This window comes from Callorhinus ursinus, unplaced genomic scaffold (assembly GCF_003265705.2).
Source record: "Callorhinus ursinus isolate GAN/ISIS: 27379988/994484 unplaced genomic scaffold, GSC_fseal_2.0 scaffold23, whole genome shotgun sequence".
In the NCBI taxonomy this organism is placed as follows: Eukaryota; Metazoa; Chordata; class Mammalia; order Carnivora; family Otariidae; genus Callorhinus; species Callorhinus ursinus.
This window is the reverse complement of record NW_027397085.1, coordinates 11291721-11314567: the sequence shown is the minus strand read 5'-3', so window position 1 is coordinate 11314567 and position 22847 is coordinate 11291721. Positions and strand designations below refer to the sequence as shown.

Here is a 22847-nt window from a genome sequence, read left to right as displayed (position 1 = left end):
TGGGATCAAGTCCTGCTTCAGGCTCCATGCTCACTGGGGAGTCTGCTTCTCTCCCTCTCCCCTGCGCCCCGCCGCCCTTGTGCATCTATTCTCTCTATATATAAAGTAAATAAATTTTTTTTAAAGATTTTATTTATTTATTCGTGAGAGACAGAGAGAGAGGCAGAAGGAGAAGCAGGCTCCCAAGGAGCAGGGAGCCCGATGCGGGACTCGATCCCAGAGTCCTGAGCCGAAGGCAGATGCTTAACCATCTGAGCCACCCAGGCGCCCAGTAAATAAATCTTTAAAAAAAAAACCAGTGCTTTATTATAGTTCCTCTGCCAGGTTTCTTAAGCCTTGCTTTTGTTGGTAGTTGCTCTTTTCCAACTAACATTATGTGTAATATTTGAGGTCCATTAATTTGCTATAAGACAGGAAACATTGAGTTTTGTTTTGTTTGTAGTTTGCAAAGCAATGCTCTTTTTTAAATTAACATATTATTTGTTTCAGGGGTACAGGTCTGTGATTCATCAGTCTTAGACAATACACAGTGCTCACTGCAACAATACTCTCCTCAATGTCCATCACCCAGCCACCCCATCCCTCCCACCCCCTTCCACTCCAGCAACCCTCAGTTTGTTTCCTGAGATTAAGAGTCTCTTATGGTTTGTCTCCCTCTTTGGTTTTTGTCTTGTTTCAATTTTTTCCTCTTTTCCCCTATGATCCTCTTCCTTGTTTCTCAAATTCCACATATCAGTGAGATCATATGACAGTTGTCTTTCTCTGAATGACTTATTTCACTTAGCATAATACCCTAAAGTTCTATACATGTCATTGCAAATGGCAAGATTTCATTTTTTTGATGGCTGCATAATATTCCATTGTGTGTGTGTGTGTGTGTGTGTATGTGTACATATACACACCACATATACCACATTGTATGTGTATATATATATATCACATATACCACGTTGTGTGTATGTGCGTGTGTGTGTGTATATATATATATATATATATATATATCACAATGAGTTTTAATATGAGATACTTTTACATTACTAACTGGGCTTTCTCAGTTTGTGTTTAAGAATCTGCAGTATGATGAACTGTGCTTTATAGTAGTTTTCTTTGAGTCCATAGGATGATAGTATTTCTTACCAACTGCAGTCTCCCCCCACTAATTTTTCCCTCTTTGAAAATATGATGGAAACAGGTATTTTTAATACCAGTTTGGGAAGTTTTTATTTTTAATGGAGGGTTATTCTTTACCCACCCTCTATTATCTCATCCCCTAGAAAATCATAGAATCAGTAAAACTAAGTTTTATAAGACTTTTGTACACAATGGAAGTTTGAGCATATAATAAGCAAATAAGTTGGCTACACATTTGGGTGAACTCAAAAACACTTTGTTTTTTTTAAGTTTTTATTTAATTTCCAGTTAGCATACATTTAATATTAGTTTCAGGTGTAGAAAAGCGTGATTCAGCACTTCCATACAACACCTGGTGCTCAATACAAGTGCACTCCTTAATCCTTTTCACCTGTTTAACCCATTCCCCACCACCTCTGCTCTGGTAACCATTAGTTCTCTATAGCTAAGGGTCCATTTCTTGGTTTGTCTCTCTTTTTTTTCCTTTTGCTGGTTTGTTTCTTAAATTCCACATATGAGTGAAATCACATGGTATTTTCAAGGACACTTTTTTAAAAAGAGTGTTTTAGGATTCCCTTGAAGAGTGTATTTTTATCAAGATTAGGTTTCTTCTGGGGGCGCCTGGGTGGCTCAGTCAGTTAAGCATCTGCCTTCAGCTCAGGTCATGATCCCGGGGTCTGGGATTGAGCCCGCATCAGGCTCCCCGCCCAGCTGGGAGTCTGCTTCTCCCTCTCCCTCTGCCGCTACCCCCTGCTTGTGTGCTCTTTCTGTCTCTCTCTGTGTCAAATAAATAAATAAAATCTTTTTTAAAAAGATAAGGTTTCGGGCGCCTGGGTGGCTCAGTCAGTTAAGCGACTGCCTTCGACTCAGGTCATGATCCCGGAGTCCCAGGATCGAGTCCTGCATCGGGCTCCCTGCTCGGTGGGGAGCCTGCTTCTCCCTCTGACCCTCTCCCCTCTCATGTACTCTCTCTCTCAAATAAATCTTAAAAAAAAAAAAAAGATAAGGTTTCTTCTGAAATGAAAAATAAATGGGGAATAGAGGACACCACTTGGTGTTAAAAGTGAGCTTAGAGGGGCACCTGGGTGGCTCAGTTGGTTAAGCGTCTGCCTTCAGCTCAGGTCATGATCCCAGGGTCCTGGGATCAAGCCCCCCCCTCACCCCCAGACAGGCTCCCTGCTCAGTGGGGAGCCTGCTTCTCCCTCTTCTCCCCGCTCGTGCTCTCTCTTGCTATCTCTGTCTCTCGATATCTCTCTCTCTCAAATTGAAAAAGAAAAAAAAAGTGAGCTTAGAGTCTTAGATATTTAGATTGTGAAAAAAAAAAACTGTCTCTTCTTTATCATTTCTAGAGCCCTTTATTATCCCCTTCAGATTGTGCTTAATTTTAATCTGCTTTCCTAGTTAGAAATGAGTGAAGTAGAAAGTTAGAAAACCTCCCTCAACCACTTCCAGTGCCTCGTCAATGACCTGGTTAATTGGTTAATACTCTGCCTGACATGGAGTCCTATTTTGAATTCCCATAGGATGTTTCTGATAAGGCATGACATTCCAGGCCTTGACTCCAGTCTTATAATGAATAATAGATTTATTTTTGAACAAAGTGAATTTATCTGAATTCAGATCTAATTCTGCCACCTATCTGCTATAGTCTTTTATATGCAGATTACCTTCTCCAAGCATCATCCTTATGTATAAAAGGTAGATAATGGTACCAAATTTGTAGTCATGAGAATTTAATATGTTGGTAGTTGTGAAGTATTTAGCATGTTCTCTAGCACTAGTAAATGCTCAGTATATATCAGTTATGCAAGTGACTTGAGAAATTTTAAGGTTAACATTTGTTGCCTGTTTCAGTAGCCATCTATTTATATTTATATTATCTGTTTTTATTTTATTTTATTTTATTAAGTAAGCTCTGTGCCCAGCGTAGGGCTTGAACTTAGGACTCCGAGACCAAGAGCCAGCCAGGCACCCCTCAACAGCCATCGATTTAATATAACATTGTTTAATGGCCTCAGTTCATAAAACTTAACATCTTCAAAATAATACCAGTTAATGAGGATTTGGGTGAGGTGCTAATTCATTCAGCAAAGATTTATAGAATATACTATGTGTCAGAAACTATGTCAAGCAACAAAGCCAGAAAACTGAATATAGTACGTAAGAGCCTCAACCTCATGGAGCGTGGATCAGAGTGCTGTAAATAAGTACATATATCAGTTCATGACAAATACAAGGGACTATGAGAGGGACAAGGTGAGCTGTTACTTCTTTTTTGGAAAAGATGACATTTAGCCTGAGACCAGGTTGAGAAGGGCACTAAATTTGGTGTGAATGATATAGCTAGTTAATAGTTAGGTTGTACACCTAACTGTAAATATGCTAAAATATTAGCATATTTACATATGCTAATGATACCACTTATATTGTGAATTGACCATTTAGGTCAATAGTCTTTAAAGGTTTTTAGGTTTGGGCTCCTGGGTGGCTCAGTTGGTTAAGCGACTGCCTTCAGCTCAGGTCATGATCCTGGAGTCCCGGGATCGGGTCCCGCATCGGGCTCCCTGCTCAGCAGGGAGTCTGCTTCTCCCTCTGATCCTCCTCCCTGTCATGCTCTCTGTCTCTCATTCTTTCTCTCTCAAATAAATAAAATCTTTAAAAAAAAGCTTTTGGGGTTTGATTTGAATGAACATTTTTAATAGAGTATAAAGAAATAGTCTATAATTAATTTCCAGAAATATTTCACAAGTTTATATGATTTTTAATGTTATATTTTTGTCTTTATTTTGATGTGATCAAAGGTCAGTCTTTAGAAATAATTGAAAAAGATTTTTTTTTTAGTTAGAAAGTCCTAACCTTACTTGACTAGGTTTCATAAATTTTCACTTTTTAAAGTTTTTTGTGGCTTAATTTTTGCCTCTTAACTATCTGATACATAGGCAATTTATTTGATGCTTGAATTGAATTTGTAAATTAAATTTTTTATTTTTCCCAGATAGCTAACCAGTGTGCTAGCACTTTATCATGTTATTTTTTTTTCTGCATCCTAATCTTTTTTTTAATTATCTAATGTATCTGTGTGGTCTTGCATTAATAAGCCAATTAGTTGATTATAGACTTAAATCTTGTAATATATGGTGAATCCATTTCTTCCTCATTTTTTCCCATTAATTTCCTTAGCTTATTTTTACTTGTTTTTCTAAATTTCAGACACATTCTGTCATGTCCCAAGAACAAATCTTAGTTTTGGTTGGAATTTTACAAAGCTATACATTAAGTGATACTTTTGTAATTTCTATACAGAATTAATACTACTTAAAGGTCCACTTACTGAACTTCCAGTGGCCAGTGATTAGAACCGAGAGATGAAGCTCATAAAGATTCGTTTTTTTTGTAAAATTACTGTCTCATATTCAAGATGGTGAATCAAAACATTTTTCCCTTTCAGGAAGATATCTTCTTGATATTGTTCATAGTCACTCAGGATTTTTCTTAAAGCCTATTCTCATATAACATAAGCTTTAAAATTCCTTTATTTTTCAGCTTTTCTATAATGTGATATTCTACATTTACATTTAATTTTTATAATATATTAGGTTTTAAATAAATCATATGGAGATTTTCTGTTGTAAATTAACATTTTTAGTAAATCATTGGTGTGTGATTTTGGGAATACTTACTATTATGTTTAGGAAGCTTTAGGTTATATTTGATTTTAGTATAGAATTGATGGGTATCATACACTCAACTTGGAATGCTAGCCCAAAGCAATATTAATATTTTCTTTTTTTTTTCTTAATTCACAGTGATGCGGTTAACTAAGCCTACTTTATTCACCAATATTCCAGTAACATGTGAAGAAAAAGACTTACCTGGTATGCTTTGTTCAGCTTGCACCTAGGGAAAAGTTGAAACCTGGATTGCCTATATTACCTTGGAATAAGCATAGTCTTGCCAGTCTTATACTAACTTTTTGCTGCATTCTTTGTTGTCTCTTTTTGTATGATGTAAGTGGTGGCCGTCTTAAGTGTAGTAGGTCTTACTCATAATCTCTAAGTCAAGATACTGTTGATTTCCCATGGCAACAAGAAACTTTTAATTTTAGTAAGGGTACATTCATAGTCATGATATTAAAATTTTATTTATCCTCACATGTTCCATCAACATGTGTGTTAGCCATTCCCGTTATTTAAAATTATTGGAGCTCTCTATAATATATTTTGTATCTGATGACCTTCTTTTTCCTTTGTTTCTGAAGTGTTCATTCTCCATGAAAATAGAATTTTTTGGCATGCATTTGTTGTAGTGAAGATTATAAATTAGATATTTGTAATATAATTTTTGTTAAGATTCTTTTTTTTTAAGTATTTCTCTCAGCTGTTTCTTTATGGAGGTAAAACTTATTTACAATATAGATGTTAGAATTTATGTTTTTCTCTTTCTATAGGAGATCTCTTTAACCAACTCATGAGAGATGATCCTTCAACTGTAAATGGTGCAGAAATTTTAATGTTGGGAGAAATGTTGACTTTACCACAGAATTTCGGGTAAGAATGAAATGTTGACATAAACCATTACAAATTATGTTTTCACAAAATAACTAATGAATGGAAAAATACTCATACATTTAAGTGGTTAAAAAAAAAGGTTTTACTAAAATTATACTTTGTGATTCTGGGTTTTTTTTTTTAATTAAAAAAATAAGATAGAAAAAAAGAAAAGGGGAGGGGCTCGTGGATGACTCCATCAGTTAAGTGTCCAAGTCTTGCTTTTGGCTCAGATTGTAATCTCAGGTTGGTGGAGATCAAGCCCTGCATCGGGCTCACACTGGATATGGACCTGCTTGGGATTCTCTCTGTCCCTTTCCCTCTGCCATCCCCTCCAAATCCCACCACCACCCCCCGCAAAAAAAAAAAAAAAAGATAATACCAAAGTATGAATAATGGTTCCTAGAATGATAAAATAACTTTCTTCCTTAGATCTTACTGCATTTTTTAATGACCATGTATTCCTTTCCTTTTAACTGACTTAACCTAAATGTTTTTCAGAAGTGACTTTCTTGTTCAGTTTCTTAGTCCTCTCCCAGCAGAAGGTGTCAGACTTGTCAGCTCATTAGGAACTGTCAATTTTTATTCCTTCTCTTATTCTTAGCTCTTCTCTTATTCTAGGCTACTAATGAGGTAGAAGCCCTTGGTTTTACTCTGTTTGCAACTGAGAGAATTTAAGACCACGTGGAATTTTTCAGGTTATTTATTTATTTATTTATTTTTCAGATTTTATTTATTTTAGAGAGGGGGAGCACAGAGAGAGGCAGAAGGAGAAGCAGACTCCCCGCTGAACAGAGAGCCTAAAGCAGGACTCGATCCCAGGACCCTGAGATCATGACCTGAGCTGAAGGCAGACACTTAACTGACTGAGCCATCCAGGCGCCCCAATTTTTCAGGTTTTTAAAAAAGGTTTAGAGAATGTGGTCACTGACTGGTGTCTTGAAAGCTTGGAAATATATTCATATTAAAAAAATTACATAAACTATATTTATAGATTTTTGGGTAATATATATTTATAAACAGGTATTCTTATAAATTTTTACAAAAATATAAAGTAGTCATTATTTGTATTAGAATAACTTAGAAAAATAAAACAAATTGGTAAAAAATACTCAGATCAGTTACTGGGGTCTCTACTAGATTTAGGGCATAAGCTATTTCAAAAATTGCCTTTTCTAGTCTCTTCAGTAATAAATCCTAAGACTTTTAACATGGATCTGATTTCAGTGACTTATGTCTAGAGAAACAGGCTGTTTGTACAGTAGTTGAGCGTCAAGATATATATCATGTTTTATAAGCTATATCAGTATTTTGAACTGTACTGGGTAATGAATGAGCAGCCTAAGGTATACAAAGGAATGCTGAAGCAGTATTTAACCAGATCACTATCCTTTACTAAATTCTTCTCCACTTTAAGTTCTCAGTGGTGCTTATATAGAATATTTGTGTTAAAACTTGAGTGGATTTTTGCCTAAAAGTTTATTTTATTTCACAGGAATATATTTTTGGGAGAGACCTTTTCCAGTTATATCAGCGTTCATAATGATAGCAATCAAGTTGTAAAAGATATATTAGTAAAAGTAAGTGGCATTCTTGTTTGGGATATATTTTTTTTTAACTTTTTAATTTGTATTCCTGTGGTTTTGAAACATCATTAAAATGCATTTTGATACTGGACTTTTTAATTGTCATTAAAAACAGGCATTAATTGAACACTTAAAGGTATAAGATAATATTCTGGGCACAGAATCATTTTTCCTTATCCTCAAAGATGTGATCACTTGGGTGAGAAAGTATACCAAAGGTTTAAGTTTTTATTAATAATTTGTGATTAACATGATAAAATTTGGAAGAAGAGGAAAGATCACAGAGGATTGCATCAATCACGAAGACTTATTGGAGAAGGAACACAACAGGATCTTCAAAGAATGGTAGGATTTAGAGAAAAAGAACATGATACTCAGGAGCAGAGGCATAGGCATCCATAAAGTGTGCTTGTAACAGAGAACAGAATTCACTTGATAGAAGAAGTAGGTAAGATACAGAGATGTGTAGTAGTCATAAAGTGGAGCATCTTAAAAGCCAGGTTATAGCTAAGGGTTTTAGCTTTTTTTTTTTAAGGCAGTGGGCAGTCAGTGGGGACTTTTGAGCAAAGGTATTCACACCGTGTTGGAATTGGAAGACTGATATGAAAGCATTATATGGGATAGTTTGTAGGAAATGCACCAGTGAGATTTTTGCAGTCATTTAGAAATCAAAAGGTAGAATATGCTAACTCAATTAAACAATCTGAAATTTATTCAGAAAGAGAAAGGGCATAAAGAAAGTAAAAATTTACTGTAGGCCAGGGGCACCTGGGTGGCTCAGTTGTTGAGCGTCTGCCTCGGCTCGGGTCGTGAACCCAGGGTCCTGGGATCGAGCCCCGCATCAGGCTCCCTGCTCGGTGGGAAGCCTGCTTCTCCCTCTCCATCTGCCCTTGCTTGTTTTCCCTCTCTCACTGTGTCTCTCTGTCAAATGAATAAAATCTTAAAAAAAAAAAAAAATTTTACTGTAGGTCAGGGAGAAGTCATCAAAGCTATTTTCACATGGTAACTTTATGTTACTAGAGCATTGCCAAAAGGGAAGTCCAATTAAAATGAGTTTTAAAACGATCAGCAAGTATTAGAATTGAAAAGGACCTCATAGAGTCAATATTCCAAATTTCATATATGACTCAACTACCAGAAACTGGATGCAAAATTTTTCATAGACGTTTGTATGTTTGTCATAATATGGATGGAGTTTCTGCCTTTTATTAAACTGCGGGTTGTCAGACTATAGCCTGCAGGCCAAATTTGGTCTCTTGCCTGTTTTTATAAGGCCTTGGAGCTACGAATGGTTTCTACATTTTCAAATGATTCAAAAGAAACAATCTTAACTTTGGATATGAAAATTATATGAAATTCAAATGTCATTGTCCATAAATAAAGTTTTATTGGCACACAGCCACAGTCATTCATTTATGTATTATCTGGGGCAGATATTAAGCTGCAACTGGGAGTACAACTGGGGAGTTGCAGAGTTGCAAAGAGATTGTATTATGACCTATAAAGTCCAAGTCATTTGCTATCTGACCTTTTAAAAAGTTTGCCAACCTCTGCATTGATATGAAAAGGTCTGACTGTGAGAACTTGGAGAACATATACTTTTTTCCTGGCATATAGTTGACATTCAGTAATTGATTAATTTATTTTCATAAGGTGAATAAATCAACAAGTACATATGATTTAAGTCAGTATTTAAAAGAGTAATATAATAGCATACTTAGTATAAAATATCTATTTATATTTATGTTGGCTTTATTCAGTTTTAATTTCCATAAAGGTAGTGGTATTTAATAATAATAGTAGCTAATGTTTATTGTGCAGTGCCCACCAAGAGTTATCTTAGTTTCTCAGATAAGACATTCAGATTCATGATTTACATATAAGCCATTTTTTTTAAAGATTTTTATTTTTTTAAAGATTTTATTTATTTATTTGAGAGAGATAGAGAGCACGAGAGGGAAGAGGGTCAGAGGGAGAAGCAGACTCCCTGCTGAGCAGGGAGCCCGATGTGGTCCTCAATCCCAGGACTCCAGGATCATGACCTGAGCTGAAGGCAGTCGCTTAACCAACTGAGCCACCCAGGCGCCCTCATATAAGCCGTTTTTGACATCAGATAACTTAAGAGGATATAGGTAAGGAAGCACAGCATGATACTGGTTTATATTTTTCTTTTTTATGTTGTCTATTAACTTTTAGATGTCTCTATTATGGTTTCTTAAAAAAAGATTTAGGGGGTGCTTGGGTGGCTCAGTCAGTTAAGCGTCTGCCTTTGGTTAAGCATCTGCCTTGGGCTCAGGTCATGATCTCAGGGTCCTGGGATTGAGCCCTGCATCGGGCTCCCTGCACAGCGGCAAGTCGGCTTCTCCCTCTGTGATCTCTCTCGCTGTTAAATAAATAAAATCTTTTAAAAATAAATAAGTAAAAGATTTAGGTAATTTTCCTTCATTTTCAGTGTCTTGAAACAATGTATTTGGAGCATTTAGACTATCTGCTTTTTGTAGGGTTTAAAGAATTCTGTGAAATCATGTGAGCTTGTATGTCTAATGGGGGAAGTTTCTTAACATTTGCACTTTTTTCCTGTGGAGATCAGTTTAAGCTTTTTGTGTCTAATGGCATATAACAGTTTGTTAAACTTTTATTCCTGGAAATGATCCACTTTAGGTAGTATTTGCGTACAGGTCTAAAAGCAGTCTCTGAAAAATTTCTTCTCTATTGGTGTTATTTTTCCCCTGGTCATTTCTTATTTTGCATAATTTTGCTTCCTTTTTTTTCTCTCTTCGTTAAACTAGCTTTTGTTTTGTATATTTTTTTTCAGAAAAGCTATTTTCATTACTTACATTTAATGTGTTTTTATTCTCTACCTCTTTGATTTTTGCTTTTAACAAATTCCTTTCTTATGCTTCTGATTTTTTACTTTGTTCTTTTCTAGCTTTCTCAGCTGGGGATTTAATTTTTAAATTTTTATTCTTTTATTTCTGTTGATAAAAGAATTTTCTTCTGATTGACTACTTTAAACATATCCTACAGATTCTAATATGTAGCGTTTTCATTCTGATTACTTTTTGAAGAATTCTATAATTTTATTTTTATTTCCTCTTCTACCCAAGAGTTGTTTAATAGGTTTTTCAGATAGAAAGGAGGGTTTTTTTTCGGTTAATGATCTATAGTTTGTTTAATTGCATTGTGATAAATTTTGTTCTTGTTTTATTCCTGCTTACAGAACTTGATAGTGTTTTCTTTGTGACCTAATATTAATTTTTAATGAATATTCATGTGTACTTAAGAAGAAGATGTATTTTCTATTATCCATTGTAAAGCTAGATATGTAGATCCATAAGATTTACCTTACTAATGGTGTTGGTAGGACTCCCGTATCTTTACTTCCCCCCCCCCTTTTTTTTTTGGTCAACTTGATCTGTCTTGTACTGAAAGTGACATGTTAATCTCATATTATTAGGGTGCTTCTATTTCTATCTTAAACTTTGTGCTTTATGAAAGGCTATGCTCTTTGGTTCATAGATATTTATGCTTGTTATTCTTCATTTTGAATTGTGGCTTATAGCAGTAAAAGTTTCCTCCTTTGCCAGTTTAATGCTTTTTGACTCGAATCTTGGTTGGGGTGTCTATATCACTACCCGGTTTTGTTACTGTTTCCATTTGCCTGGTGTGCCTTTGTCCATCTTTTTATTTTTAGCCTTTCTCATTTTGTTTTTATTTATGTTTCTTTTATATTACACATAGTTGGGTCTTGCTTTGTGAGCCATATTGAATATTTTTATTAGATGAATTAAGTCCATTCACATATATCTATAAGTTTATATGGTCAGTTTCAAATATGTCACATTGTTTTCTATTTAAATAGTAAGTGTATTATGTTATATCTGCTATGCCTTTTTTCTCCACACAGTGTGTTTTCATTCCTTATTTTTCAAATAATTTTTGTGTTTAGGGAAGTTTGTATTTTGTTTTACATTTTGCCTTTGTATTTATGCCTTTTATGATATTTACCCCCTTTGCTGTTTCTTACTTGGCTGCTTACTGTAGGGCTTTTAGTCTTTAATAGCGTCCTTTAACTCTACCTATTGCTTAGACCACTTTCCTTTGCCCCCTTCTCGTATCTTCCCATTTTTATTTGCATGTTGATTGGATGGAGATTTCTCAAGTAGATTGCTCCAGACATGCTTGTGGGGGGTAATATCCTCAGAGCCTTGAAATGTCCAAAAGTGTTTTTATACTTGAAGGACAGTTTGGCTGGATATAAAATCCTTCGTTTACATTTTCCTTCCTTATGTTTTCTGAAAATGCTACACCTTTGTTACTTAGCTATATATGCTGTTTTTGAGAGGACTGATGCCAGTCATATTCTCTTGCCTTGTAAGTTATTTGGTAACTTTTCCTGGAGGCCCTAGGGATTTTTTTTTTCCTGTATGTTTTAGAATTGGTCGTTTGATGTCATTTCTCTGATAGCAAGTGGACCCTTTCAGTATGTAGATTTAGATCTTTTATTTCTAGAAAGTTTTCATGGATTTTAATAGTAGTTGTATTCAGTTATTTCGTTTGTCATTTCACGTTTCTAATATGATTTGTGTCCTTTTCTTTTTTTCTTTCCTGAATTTAATCAACTATTTACATTCTTCTCTAAAAAAATTTTAGCTCCATGCTAAAACAACAACACCAACAAATTTAGCTTTAGTTTTAAAATTTCTCATTCTAGGTGTTTTTTTATATTTCATATGTTCTCTTGAGAGTATTTAATTCAGTTTGACTATTTTACTGTAGTTTTCTCTTAGTATACAGTAGTTAGTTCACTATTGGTTTTGGGTGGCAGTTTTTATCAGTGAATTGTCTCAGTTCTCATCTACTTTTATAGTATTTTTTGTATAGATGAAGACTATTGGTAGCTTTGCATTCTGTGAAATGTAGTTTGGGTGCTTTGATATTCCTAATTCAAAAACACCCTCTTAAAGCATTGTGAACAAAGTGTGGTTTCTTTACTGGATGGCTTTTGGGAAGGCTGATGAAGGAGGAAGGGGTTGTGTGTTCCTCAAATTTCCTTTTTTTTTTTTTTAAGATTTTATTTGTCAGAGATAAATAAAGCAGAGGGAGCAGCAGGCAGAGGGAGAAGCAGGCTCCCCTCTGAGCAAGGAGCCCGACGTGGGGCTCGATCCCAGGACGCTGGGATCATGCCCTGAGCCAAAGGCAGACGCTTAACCAACTGAGCCACCCAGGAGCCCCAGATTTTCTCTTTTCATGTGAATTGTAGTGTCCTAAATTTTTCCTCTTCCCTCCACAGTTTCCAAAAGGTGTCTCTCCTTTTAACTCTTTTTCAAAACCCTGATGTGTTTTCTTTCCTGTCAAACAACTGTTACGTCCCTTTCCTATAGACCATGCTCTCATCTTCCAGTAATGCCCTTTCTCAGTATTTTCACGCTTAGAATAGACTTTGTCTTTGTGGAAGTGGTTTAGATCAGTGTTAGACCTTCTCTTTCTCTTCAGCTCAACTTTTCCTGAACTTCTCTTATTCTTTGCAAAGGCTTATGGCAAGAGCATGAGAAATAGCTTGCAAAAATTTGATATTGTCTCCTTGGGTAATTTGAAATTTGGACATTTGCTGCTTTCTACTTACACTAACACAAGGTTTAGTATAGTTTTATTTGTTTTTGTCTGGTTTTTTGTTTTTGTTTTTGTTTTTGTTTTTGTTTTGTGGATGACTTGGGAGATCGTAATTATACTGCTACTATTACTTCAGCTACCCAGACTTCTGCCCTCAAAACTTTTTTTTATAACTCCTGGAATTTTGAAATCAAGAAGAGAGATTGTGAATCTGTACTTTTTTTATTCTTTTGCTGTCAGCTTAGTGTTGTTTTTGTTTTTTGGTTTTTTTTAAGATTTTATTTATTTATTTGACAGAGACAACCAGAGAGGGAACACAAGCAGGGGGCGTGGGAGAGGGAGAAGCAGGCTTCCCGCCAAGCAGGGAGTCCGATGCGGGACTTGATCCCAGGACCCTGGGATCATGACCTGAGCCGAAGGCAGATGCTTAACCAACTGAGCCACCCAGGTGCCCCCCTCTCTCTGAAACCCTCGGTTTGTCTTCTGGGGTCCAGGGTCCCTAGTCTCTCATGGTTCATCTCCCTTTCTGACTCTTGATTTCAGCTCAGGTCTGGATCTCAGGGTTGTGAGGTCAGGCCCCTCTTGAGAAAAAAAAAAAAATATTCCCCTATCCCAAGCCAGCCTTCTATTTCTCCACTACTATTTTCCCCAAACATTTAAATTCAACACAGGTAGGGATTTTGGTCTGTTTTGTTCACTGATGTATCTCCAGCTCCTGGCAAAGCCCTGGCCTATAGTAGGTAATAAGAAAGTAAATGTTTGGTGCAGCATTATTTATAATAGCAAAAAAGAAAAAAAGATTCAAGTGTTCAGCCGTATATATATTAATACTGTAGTTATGACACTTAAAAAAATGACATAGAGGAAAACATACTGGACAGAAAGCCCATGGGTTTCAGTGCTTCTTTTTTTTAACCCCCTCTTCTCTGATTTCTAAAATGTTTAAGGAATTTTTAATCTTGGTTCCATTACTTACTAGTTGTATAACCTTAGGGAAGTTGTTACTTCTCTGTGCCTTGGTTTTATTCTGTGTAAAATGGGAATCGTATGACTGCCTACTTAGGATTGTAGATATTTTTTTTTAAGATTTTATTTATTTATTTGAGAGAGAGAAAGAGAGAGAGCATGAGAGGGGGGGAGGGTCAGAGGGAGAAGCAGACTCCCTGCCGAGCAGGGAGCCCGATGATATTAAATGAATAATGAGCTTAGAACAAGGCCTTGCACATAGAGAGTGCCCAATAAATCTGAGTTCCTGCTATTTTATAACTGAATATAACGACCAAAGGGATAGCACAAATAAATATCCCGCTTCCCAGTGCCTAGCTTTAAGAATGTTAGATTAGAATTAACTGCAGAAAACCTGTTAGGTTTTTAAAAACAAAGACTTAATAGAATCCAAGCTTTTATTTTTTTATTTTTATTTTTATCTTTTTTAAGATTTTATTTATTTATTTGACAGAGAAAGACACAGCGAGAGAGGGAACACAAGCAGGGGGAGAGGGAGAAGCAGGCTTCCTGCCGAGCAGGGAGCCCAATGCAGGGCTGGATCCCAGGACCCTGGGATCATGACCTGAGACGAAGGCAGACGCTTAATGACTGAGCCACCCAGGCGCCCCAGAATCCAAGCTTTTATATAAAAACTTCCCCTAATCCTTATGACGTAGCATGATCTTTACTTTCTCTGAATTTACCTGTAGGTAACCAGTCTCATTTGGATTTTTTTTAATCTCTTTTTTTCAAGGCTGATCTTCAGACAAGTTCTCAGCGTTTAAATCTTTCAGCCTCCAATGCTGCAGTGGCTGAACTTAAACCTGATTGTTGTATTGATGATGTCATACACCATGAAGTAAAGGAAATTGGAACACACATGTAAGGATTAATTTTACTAGTTCTCAAAGGCTTTTACTTATGTATGCCTTTATTTGAAATTTTCGCTTTACGTACATTTAGCATTAAGCCTAAGAATCTACTTAGGAAGGAATTTAATGTTGTAAGCTTACGTGCTTACCACAAACAAACTTTAAACAAAATGTTTGTTTTATAGGGGAAAATATGTTAATTTATTTTCCTTTATTTCTGTTTTCATGTTTGCATCTACAGACAATCTTATCCAAAAAATAAAAAGCCGTACAAATGTTTAAAACCCAAGTACCATTCTGAAAGTACATTTATTATTTTTTGAAATGCTAGGAACTGACATTATAGTGTTTATTTTTAAATTACAACTTTTCAGTTCTGTATTTAACTGTGTATATACACTTTACCCTGAGAATTCAGAAATACAGAACCAAAGTAAGACAAGCTATGAGAAAAAAATCTCAAATTCTGTATTCCTGGCCTATGTATGTATTTCAGTGTGAATTCTCTATTTTTCTTTGTCTGAGAGGCAAATATGAAAATTTCAGCCATCTAAAGTAATTTTAGACTTCATCTGCCTTACCATCCCCACATACAATCAATTTACAAAGTCCTGAAAGTTCTTACTAACTATATGTCATTATCCCCCCCTTCTTCATCTCCACCCTTGTCACCATTTTTGCCTCTCTTCCATGACTTAAAGAAGTATATAACATTAGCTGTTAATCAGTTCATTGTGGTGACGTCTCTTTTGTAGGCACTTCTTGGTATATATTCTGTGGTTGGTATAAGCTTTGGAGTCAAAATTTAGAGTTCAAATTTCACCTCCATCATTTAGTAATTACATGGTCTTGGATAAGTCACTTAACTCTTCAGTGACTACCACTACCCTTAGAAAATTCTTTGTGTTGGCTTTACAAAGTTCTCTAGAACCTAATCCTTACCAGCCGCTTTAGTTCTTACCTTTTCTCACTCCTCGCTCCTTTATACTGTCATATTGGAAGTCTCTTTCTTTTGCACTCCTCTGTGACTTGAGATAAATTCTTCCATTCCTAAGGAATGCCTCTGTTCTTTTTCTAGCTTACTTCCACTTCTTCATATCTCCGATTCACCATGACTTCTTGAAGAGGCTTTCCTGACCTCCAAGACTAAATTAAATATCCCTTTTAACGTATTCTGTAACATCCACAACTTGTCATTTTTTTCAGTCTTCTACTTAAAATTAATTACTTAGGGCCTGTCATTTCCATTAGAGTATGAGTTCCATGAAGTCGGCTGTATCTCCATGATCTACCAGAGAAGAGTGGTCAGCATTTGTTGAAATAGAGTTTATTGAAATTTATTAAATTTTTATTGTATTTATTATAATGATTAAATTTTATTAAAAACTTGGTAAGTTTATTGAAGATTATTAAATGTTTAAAAACCTTTTAGAGAAAATGAGTCTTTTGTAGAATTAAATAGCAAATAATGACACGGAACTCAAATCTAAATCTGGCTTCAAAAAACCCATACCCTGCTATACTGCTTCCTACTGTGAGCACTTGAAAGCAGTTACTGTGTTTTTGATCAACTCTGTATCCCTAGTACCTTGTTTATGTACACTTAACTTATAAAGGAGAAATTGGAGTTCCTGTAATGTCACCACAGAGTGTAACCACTATTAAAATATTAATATACGATTTTCTAATTTTTATGTGTGTTTATATAACAGATTTGTATAAATAATTTAAATAATATTTTTCAAAATTTTGATCAGATCAAGATGGTTTTATCTTTCCCAGTGCACTGTGAACATTTTCCCACTTGAATCAGTGTTCTTTGAAAACATTATTTTTAAGATAGTTTTATATTATATTCTTGGACCATATACTTTAATTTGTTTACACCAGTGTTGGACTTTAGATTATTTCTAGTCTCCTGCTATTATAAATAACACAGTGATGAGCACCTTAATATTTCCTGTGGTAGATTGCTTGTAGTGGGTTTACCATAGGGGCATATAAGCATTTTTAAGATTCTTACTTAAGGCTTGTTTTCTAAATCTCTTATAACCACTAGCAGTGTAGAGTCAGTTTCTCTAAACCCTCACCAATCGTGGTAACACCTGTAAAGAATTTTTTCCAATCTTAAGAGGTAGAAAAATTGTATCACGTCATTTTATTTCTTTGACTTGTGAGGCTGAACATTTTCACATTTTTGTTAGCCATTTATGGTACTGTGATCTATCTATGTATCCTTTTCTCCTATTTTGAGCAAGATTCTAATGTTTTGCTTATGAGATTTCATTTTGTTAGAAGTATTTTATCCCATTTTGTCTGCTTTTTGTTTTAATGTGGTTTTGATTTATTCAGTTTATAAATTTATAAGACACTTTTCCTTTCCATTGCCCATTTATATTAAAGTCTTTCCTCATCCTAGGATTTTTTTGAATTTGTATTTTTTTCTTCTAACTTATATGAACACTTAATTTGTACATTCAACTATTTGATTATTCTGGGATTTGTTTTGGAATATATTTCACCATGGTATATTTAATTTTGCTAATCAGAGCTTTCTTGTTCATGGAATTATATTTTTATCTGCTAAAACTCTTTTTTTCCTACTCTAGGCTCATTTGGCTTCACTTTTACACCATTGGTATTAATATTTTCCAAATTTGTGAGTAGAATTGAGGTGTATTAGATTTATTATTAAACAAAATCAAAGATGATTCAAAGATACCTTTCCATTTCAGCTTGGTGTGTGCAGTGAGCTATACAACTCAGGGTGGAGAAAAAATGTATTTTAGAAAATTCTTCAAATTTCAGGTATTAAATGTGACAATGTAAATGGTTTTTAGATGCCTTTTTTCCCCCTATGAAGTTATTCCTATTAACTGCAGTGGAAACAGGCTCCAAATAAAGCAAGTAGCTTCATATGTTTGGATTTGTCATATTACTAGAAATCTAAAGTCAGACTAAAGTAAAAGCAGAGAAATTATCATTGTCAGTGTAATATTTCACCTGAAGTTTTTTTTGTTTATTTTTTTTTTTTTTTGTAATCTCTGTACCCAGCAAGGGGCTCGAACTCCCACCCCCAAGATCAAGAGTTGCACACTCTTCTGACTGAGCCAGCCAGGCACCCCTCATTTACGGATTTTTATCCATAAAAAATTGTCCTCTTTTTTATGCCTTGACAAAACTCACAAGAATAAACAAGAGGGATAAAATGAGTGTAAAGTCCAGATAAATTAAGTGTAAATCATATCAAATTTCTAAAGAAATATTTAAATGAGAGATAATTGACTTGGACTGAGTGGACCAAGCTTCCTTCCGGTATTCCATGAGTCACCAAAGTTGTAGGTAGAGTTCTGTATTATACACAGTTTTCACTCCATGATTAAAAATAGTTAAAAACCACTGGTTTAACATAGGCAAGTATATGCGAGAAGGGATGAGATGACCATATATAACTAAATTAGATCTAGATATTATGCTATATATATTTTTCATACCTGTTTTTAAGTGGAAGAAAAAGTACTATCGGTAGGAATAAATACATACATACATATATACATACATACATACATACATACATACATACATAAAATGTACCCAGATTTATTTTGGGGCACCTGGCTGGCTCATGAGGTGGAGCATGTGACTCTTGATCTTGGGGTCTTGAGTTCAAACCCCATGGTAGGCATAGAAATTACTTGAAAAAACAAAACTTTCTAAAAAAAAAAAGGAAAAAATTTTGCTATTGCTTTGCTGTATCGCTAAGATTTTGCATGCCTTTTAAAAGAAAATAAAAGATTTGTCCGCTTATTTTAATAAACATTTTTGTGGAATACATAGAGAAAAATACATAAAATACATGTATTCAGTTTAGCGAAATATTATGAAGTAAACACACATGTAACTCATGTGACTGTCACCCAATTAAGAAATGATGGTTGTCTTTTAGAAATGTATTTGGGATTGTTTGGTTTTCTTGTTGTTTTTGCAAAAATGTTGCATAGCTATTAAAGAAGCTTTTTACAATTAAAATTGGAAAATGCCTTTGACAGATTTAAGCCCTGTGATTTAAAATAAATAAACAAAAATAAATGGTCAAATAATAATCTCCTCTGATTGATATGCTTTATTCAACTAGGTTCTCAAACCATTGGATGTGAAAACCAAATTTTACAATGCAGAGGTAAGTGTTCAGCACTTAATAGGAATTCAGATTAAACAGTAAGATCTTATTTGACTAAAATTCTGATGTGTTACATTTCATTTCATGTTGAAGTAAATTGCTGAGAGGACTGAATTATTTGTGAAAAATGAGCCTAAAATTCAATCAGAAGAGAATAATTTCATTGTAGATCTTTTAATCTGCTGTTTTTAAATTACATAGGATCAGTATATCATGAATTTTATTCTTGTTAATTTCATGATGCTTTCACCCCCTTTCATTAAATGATTGCCCTAAGCTTCCATTTAATGATTATTATTGCTGTCTAAAACATTAGCAATTTGTTAAATATTTACAGTGTGATTCTGATACCATAAAAAATTGAAGTAGTCAATCTAATCCTGCAAAAATTATTTAATATTCTTGGAAAATATTGATAAATAGAGCTCAGGAAATTAAATTCTTTGTCCTGGGAAATCAGTGTGTCAGCTGCAGTTTGGTTCTTAAATTCAGTGAATGGTTAGAAATACTTTTTGGGAGAAACAAGTTTGGCAAAAATAGAAATATGGTAACTTTTAGAATAGAAGTTTATCTTCTATTCGAACAAAAGAGGTAAAATAGACTTTGCCATAGAAGGTTTTATTGTTCAGATTTCTTTTTTAAAATTCTACTTAAAAAAAATAAAATAAAAATTCTACTTTATCTTGGCTTCTAGAGTTCCACAAAAAGCAGATTTCCTAATGGGCCCCTTACTCCTGCAAAAATCGTATCTTTCATACCACAGTGATAAATTAAAAAATATTAAAATACAGTATTTTGAAGTAAAAATTCTGTCTTTATTACTCTAAACCAAATGATCAGAAATTTGTAGTACCATGTCAAATTTGGTATGTATTTTTACCATCAGCATCTGAGTTTTTATTCAATGTAGTTTGTACTACAACTGGGCATACTAAGAGGTGTCTAAGATAAGGAATCTGACCTGCAGTAAAGCAGGAAAAAAGAAAAAAGTGCATAAAGTAATTAAACTACCTAATATAGTATATATAGTGAATTTGAAGTACTATAGGAAGTCTGGGGCTGAGATTTTACAGTACTCTTCAGAGAAGATGAGAAGGGGAACTGGAGTGGAGTCTGGAAATAATAGATGTTGGAAACATAAAAGTGTCAAAGCAGTGAAGGCATTACAAACAGAATTACAAATGCACATGGAATATTGAGTACATAAGTGAAGAATATACATATTTCATGGGAGGATACAGTCTCATCAAGGGGATTACTAGATGTTTAGAGTTAACATTTCAGGGGGTAAGGGAGGTGCCATACTACATGTGTGTTCTGCCTTTTTTGTTTTACTGGAATACTTTTGATTAATTATAGTATAGCTATTCCGCTTATTGAATTTTAAGTGGTCTTAATTTATTATTTTGCTGGGAAAGAGTTCATCCACAGTATGAAGGAAGATAGATAACTATTCTGCTAGAATACATATGTTTGCAAATTAGAAGCCAATAGGGCTATAGGAGGTCTTTTTCTTATAATTGACTCTTAGGAAGGCACATATTAAACTCTTTTAGGTTTTCTTTGCTGCAAATGTGTCATGGTACATTAAGATACTTGTCAAATAGTTTTATAACACTAATATTCAGAGTGATTTTTGCAGTTTTTTAAATTACTAATTATTCCATGAATAATATTATAAATGTGATATACTCCCCAAAAGGAAGGGGGAAAAAATCCCCACAATTCTACCACACCTAAAGAATAATGGGCTTTTCATTAATCCATGTTCTCTTTCAGATTTTAGTCACTTATGTTTAATATTGGTTTTTTAGTCATAGTAACAGTTTGCTGCTTTTTTCAGTTAACATTATAAGTAATTTGTGAAATTCTGAACCTTTGAAAATAGAGATTTCTTTAAAAACCAGGAGCGAACAAATAGTATTTTTAGGGTCTCTAGGATATTCAGTATTACTTATTAGGCAAACAAATACTATTCAGCCTGTAGGACCAAGCAGATTCTGTTGACCCCAACTAGAAAATTCAGATAAATTATAGGAGTTCACAAACCACACTGATACCAGTAGGTGATGTTTATTACTCTGTGCCATAGTTCTTACACATTGACTTTTATTAGCCCCACATTTGCCTCAAACATGTTTTTTTACACTGTTTCTAATAATTCTAGTAATATGTGAATCACTGAAAGGAAAACAAGTTTTATGAGAAACTTTGTTGTAATCTTCTAAAATAGGAAAGAAGATTGGTGACATTAGCAACTAGGATTCAAACATTGGGTCACCTGCTGGGAATAGGGCTCCATGCCAGGTACTAGAAAGAAATAAATATAAACTGGACATCTTCCCAATCCTCAGGGTACTTAGATCTAGTGGAGGAGACAAACATGAGAAAATTGCAATGCAAGCACCACCTCGTAGATCATAAAGTATACTTAGACTCTGGGAACATCAGAGGTGAAAAAGTATTTTTAGCAATGGGTTGGACAAAAGAGGCAACATTTGAGATGAGCCTTGATAAATAAGTAGCCTTAGAAGTAAATATGAAAAAAAGACAAACTATAAAATATATTAACAAGAAAAGAATAAACTCTCAGTTGTCTGATGTCGTCTAGCCCAGCATTTCCTGAAGAGTAATGAATGGAACTCTAATCACTGAAGATGCTCCTTAAAAAAATGCTTCCATTAGTAGATAAATTTAGGAGAAGCTGTACAGTACAGTGTATAACTACTCTGATTGTGGAGGAGAGTGTGTAACCATCCTAAGTAATCCATGAAGAATTACAGTGTAGGTAAAGAATTTCTAGAACTAGAAAGGCATGCAATATACCTTTTTCACCCAAATGTATCCTTGAATATTTGCTCCTGTTTAAATATTCACCTAGAATGTTCTTCTCTGTTCATTTAACCATAGCAGTTTCACCTGTTTAGAAAAATGATGTCATATTCCTTTGTTACTTTGTTTACTTCTTTGTTTTACTAATGCTGTCTTGTTTAGAAAATTAAAAAAAATGCAGAAATGCATTTTATTTTAAAGTTAGTTATTCTTTTTCTTTAACATTTAATTCTGATTTTTCTAATTTTTCTTTTTTATTTTTCCATTAGAGTGACCTCAGTTCTGTGGTAATTTGATTTTTTATTATAAATTTATATGCTTTTCTTACTTACCACTTTTTGACTCTGCCTAATTAATCTCTGTTTACAAAACATAGTGGAAAAACAAAGTTAGTTGTGAATACCACCTATTGTGACTTTAAAAGATGTATCTAATTTGTACTTTTTATATTATATTGATTATCTTCCTCTCTGGGGAAAAATTAAATTGAAGATTAAATTATATTGAAACAATTATGCTCTCATTTTTAGTGTTTTTCCTTTGGGTGTTTTTTAAAAGAGGCATGTTAACCTTGTTAAAAATAGCCTTGGAATTTTCAACATTTTCCTATAAGATTCTTTACTGTACTTTAATTCTTTGAGGTAAACTCTAGTTGAAATTTATCTTCAAATGCACAGTGGTTTTAGTTTTATGTCTGGGTCAGGTAAAGTTGGCCCCTTGACATTAGTAAACAGAAGAACCTCAAATGTCCCCAAGTTGACTAAAGTCATATATTCAAATTTCTATTTAATATACGCAGCATTTGCTTATCATATATGACTTACATAACAACATCAACTGCTGTAGCACAGAATTCTTAATCTTTCAAGTGTCAAATTACTTTGTACTAACTGTTCAAACTAACTTAATTTTCCATTATGCTGCTTTGTTTTTCTTTCATTTTACCTAAGCTCTTCCTAAATTTAAGCAGAAAATTGCATTTTTAAATTTGAAATGTGGGCTTGTGGTTATATTTTTAAAAGCAATGGATTGATGGGATATATTTACCTTTTTTTTTTTTGAGAAAAAGTAACAGGATAATGCCTTTAAGTGGCACATT

The 22847-nt window shown here is 34.2% G+C and overlaps 1 protein-coding gene across 5 annotated transcripts in view; it reads left to right on the top strand.

Moving 5' to 3' along the window:
• TRAPPC13 (trafficking protein particle complex subunit 13) overlaps positions 1-22847 on the top strand; it is a 38212-nt gene that overhangs the window by 6846 nt on the left and 8519 nt on the right. For 3 of the 5 annotated variants that reach the window (XM_025892756.2, XM_025892858.2, XM_073905411.1), the window contains exons 2-8: positions 4938-5006; positions 5579-5678; positions 7174-7258; positions 14619-14746; positions 17472-17544; positions 18872-18916; positions 22018-22035. In XM_025892756.2, coding sequence (XP_025748541.1) covers positions 4938-5006; positions 5579-5678; positions 7174-7258; positions 14619-14746; positions 17472-17544; positions 18872-18916; positions 22018-22035 — 518 coding nt within the window. The remainder of the gene's footprint in view (positions 1-4937; positions 5007-5578; positions 5679-7173; positions 7259-14618; positions 14747-17471; positions 17545-18871; positions 18917-22017; positions 22036-22847) is intronic. The other 2 variants (XM_025892759.2, XM_025892860.2) reach the window with 1 other exon arrangement.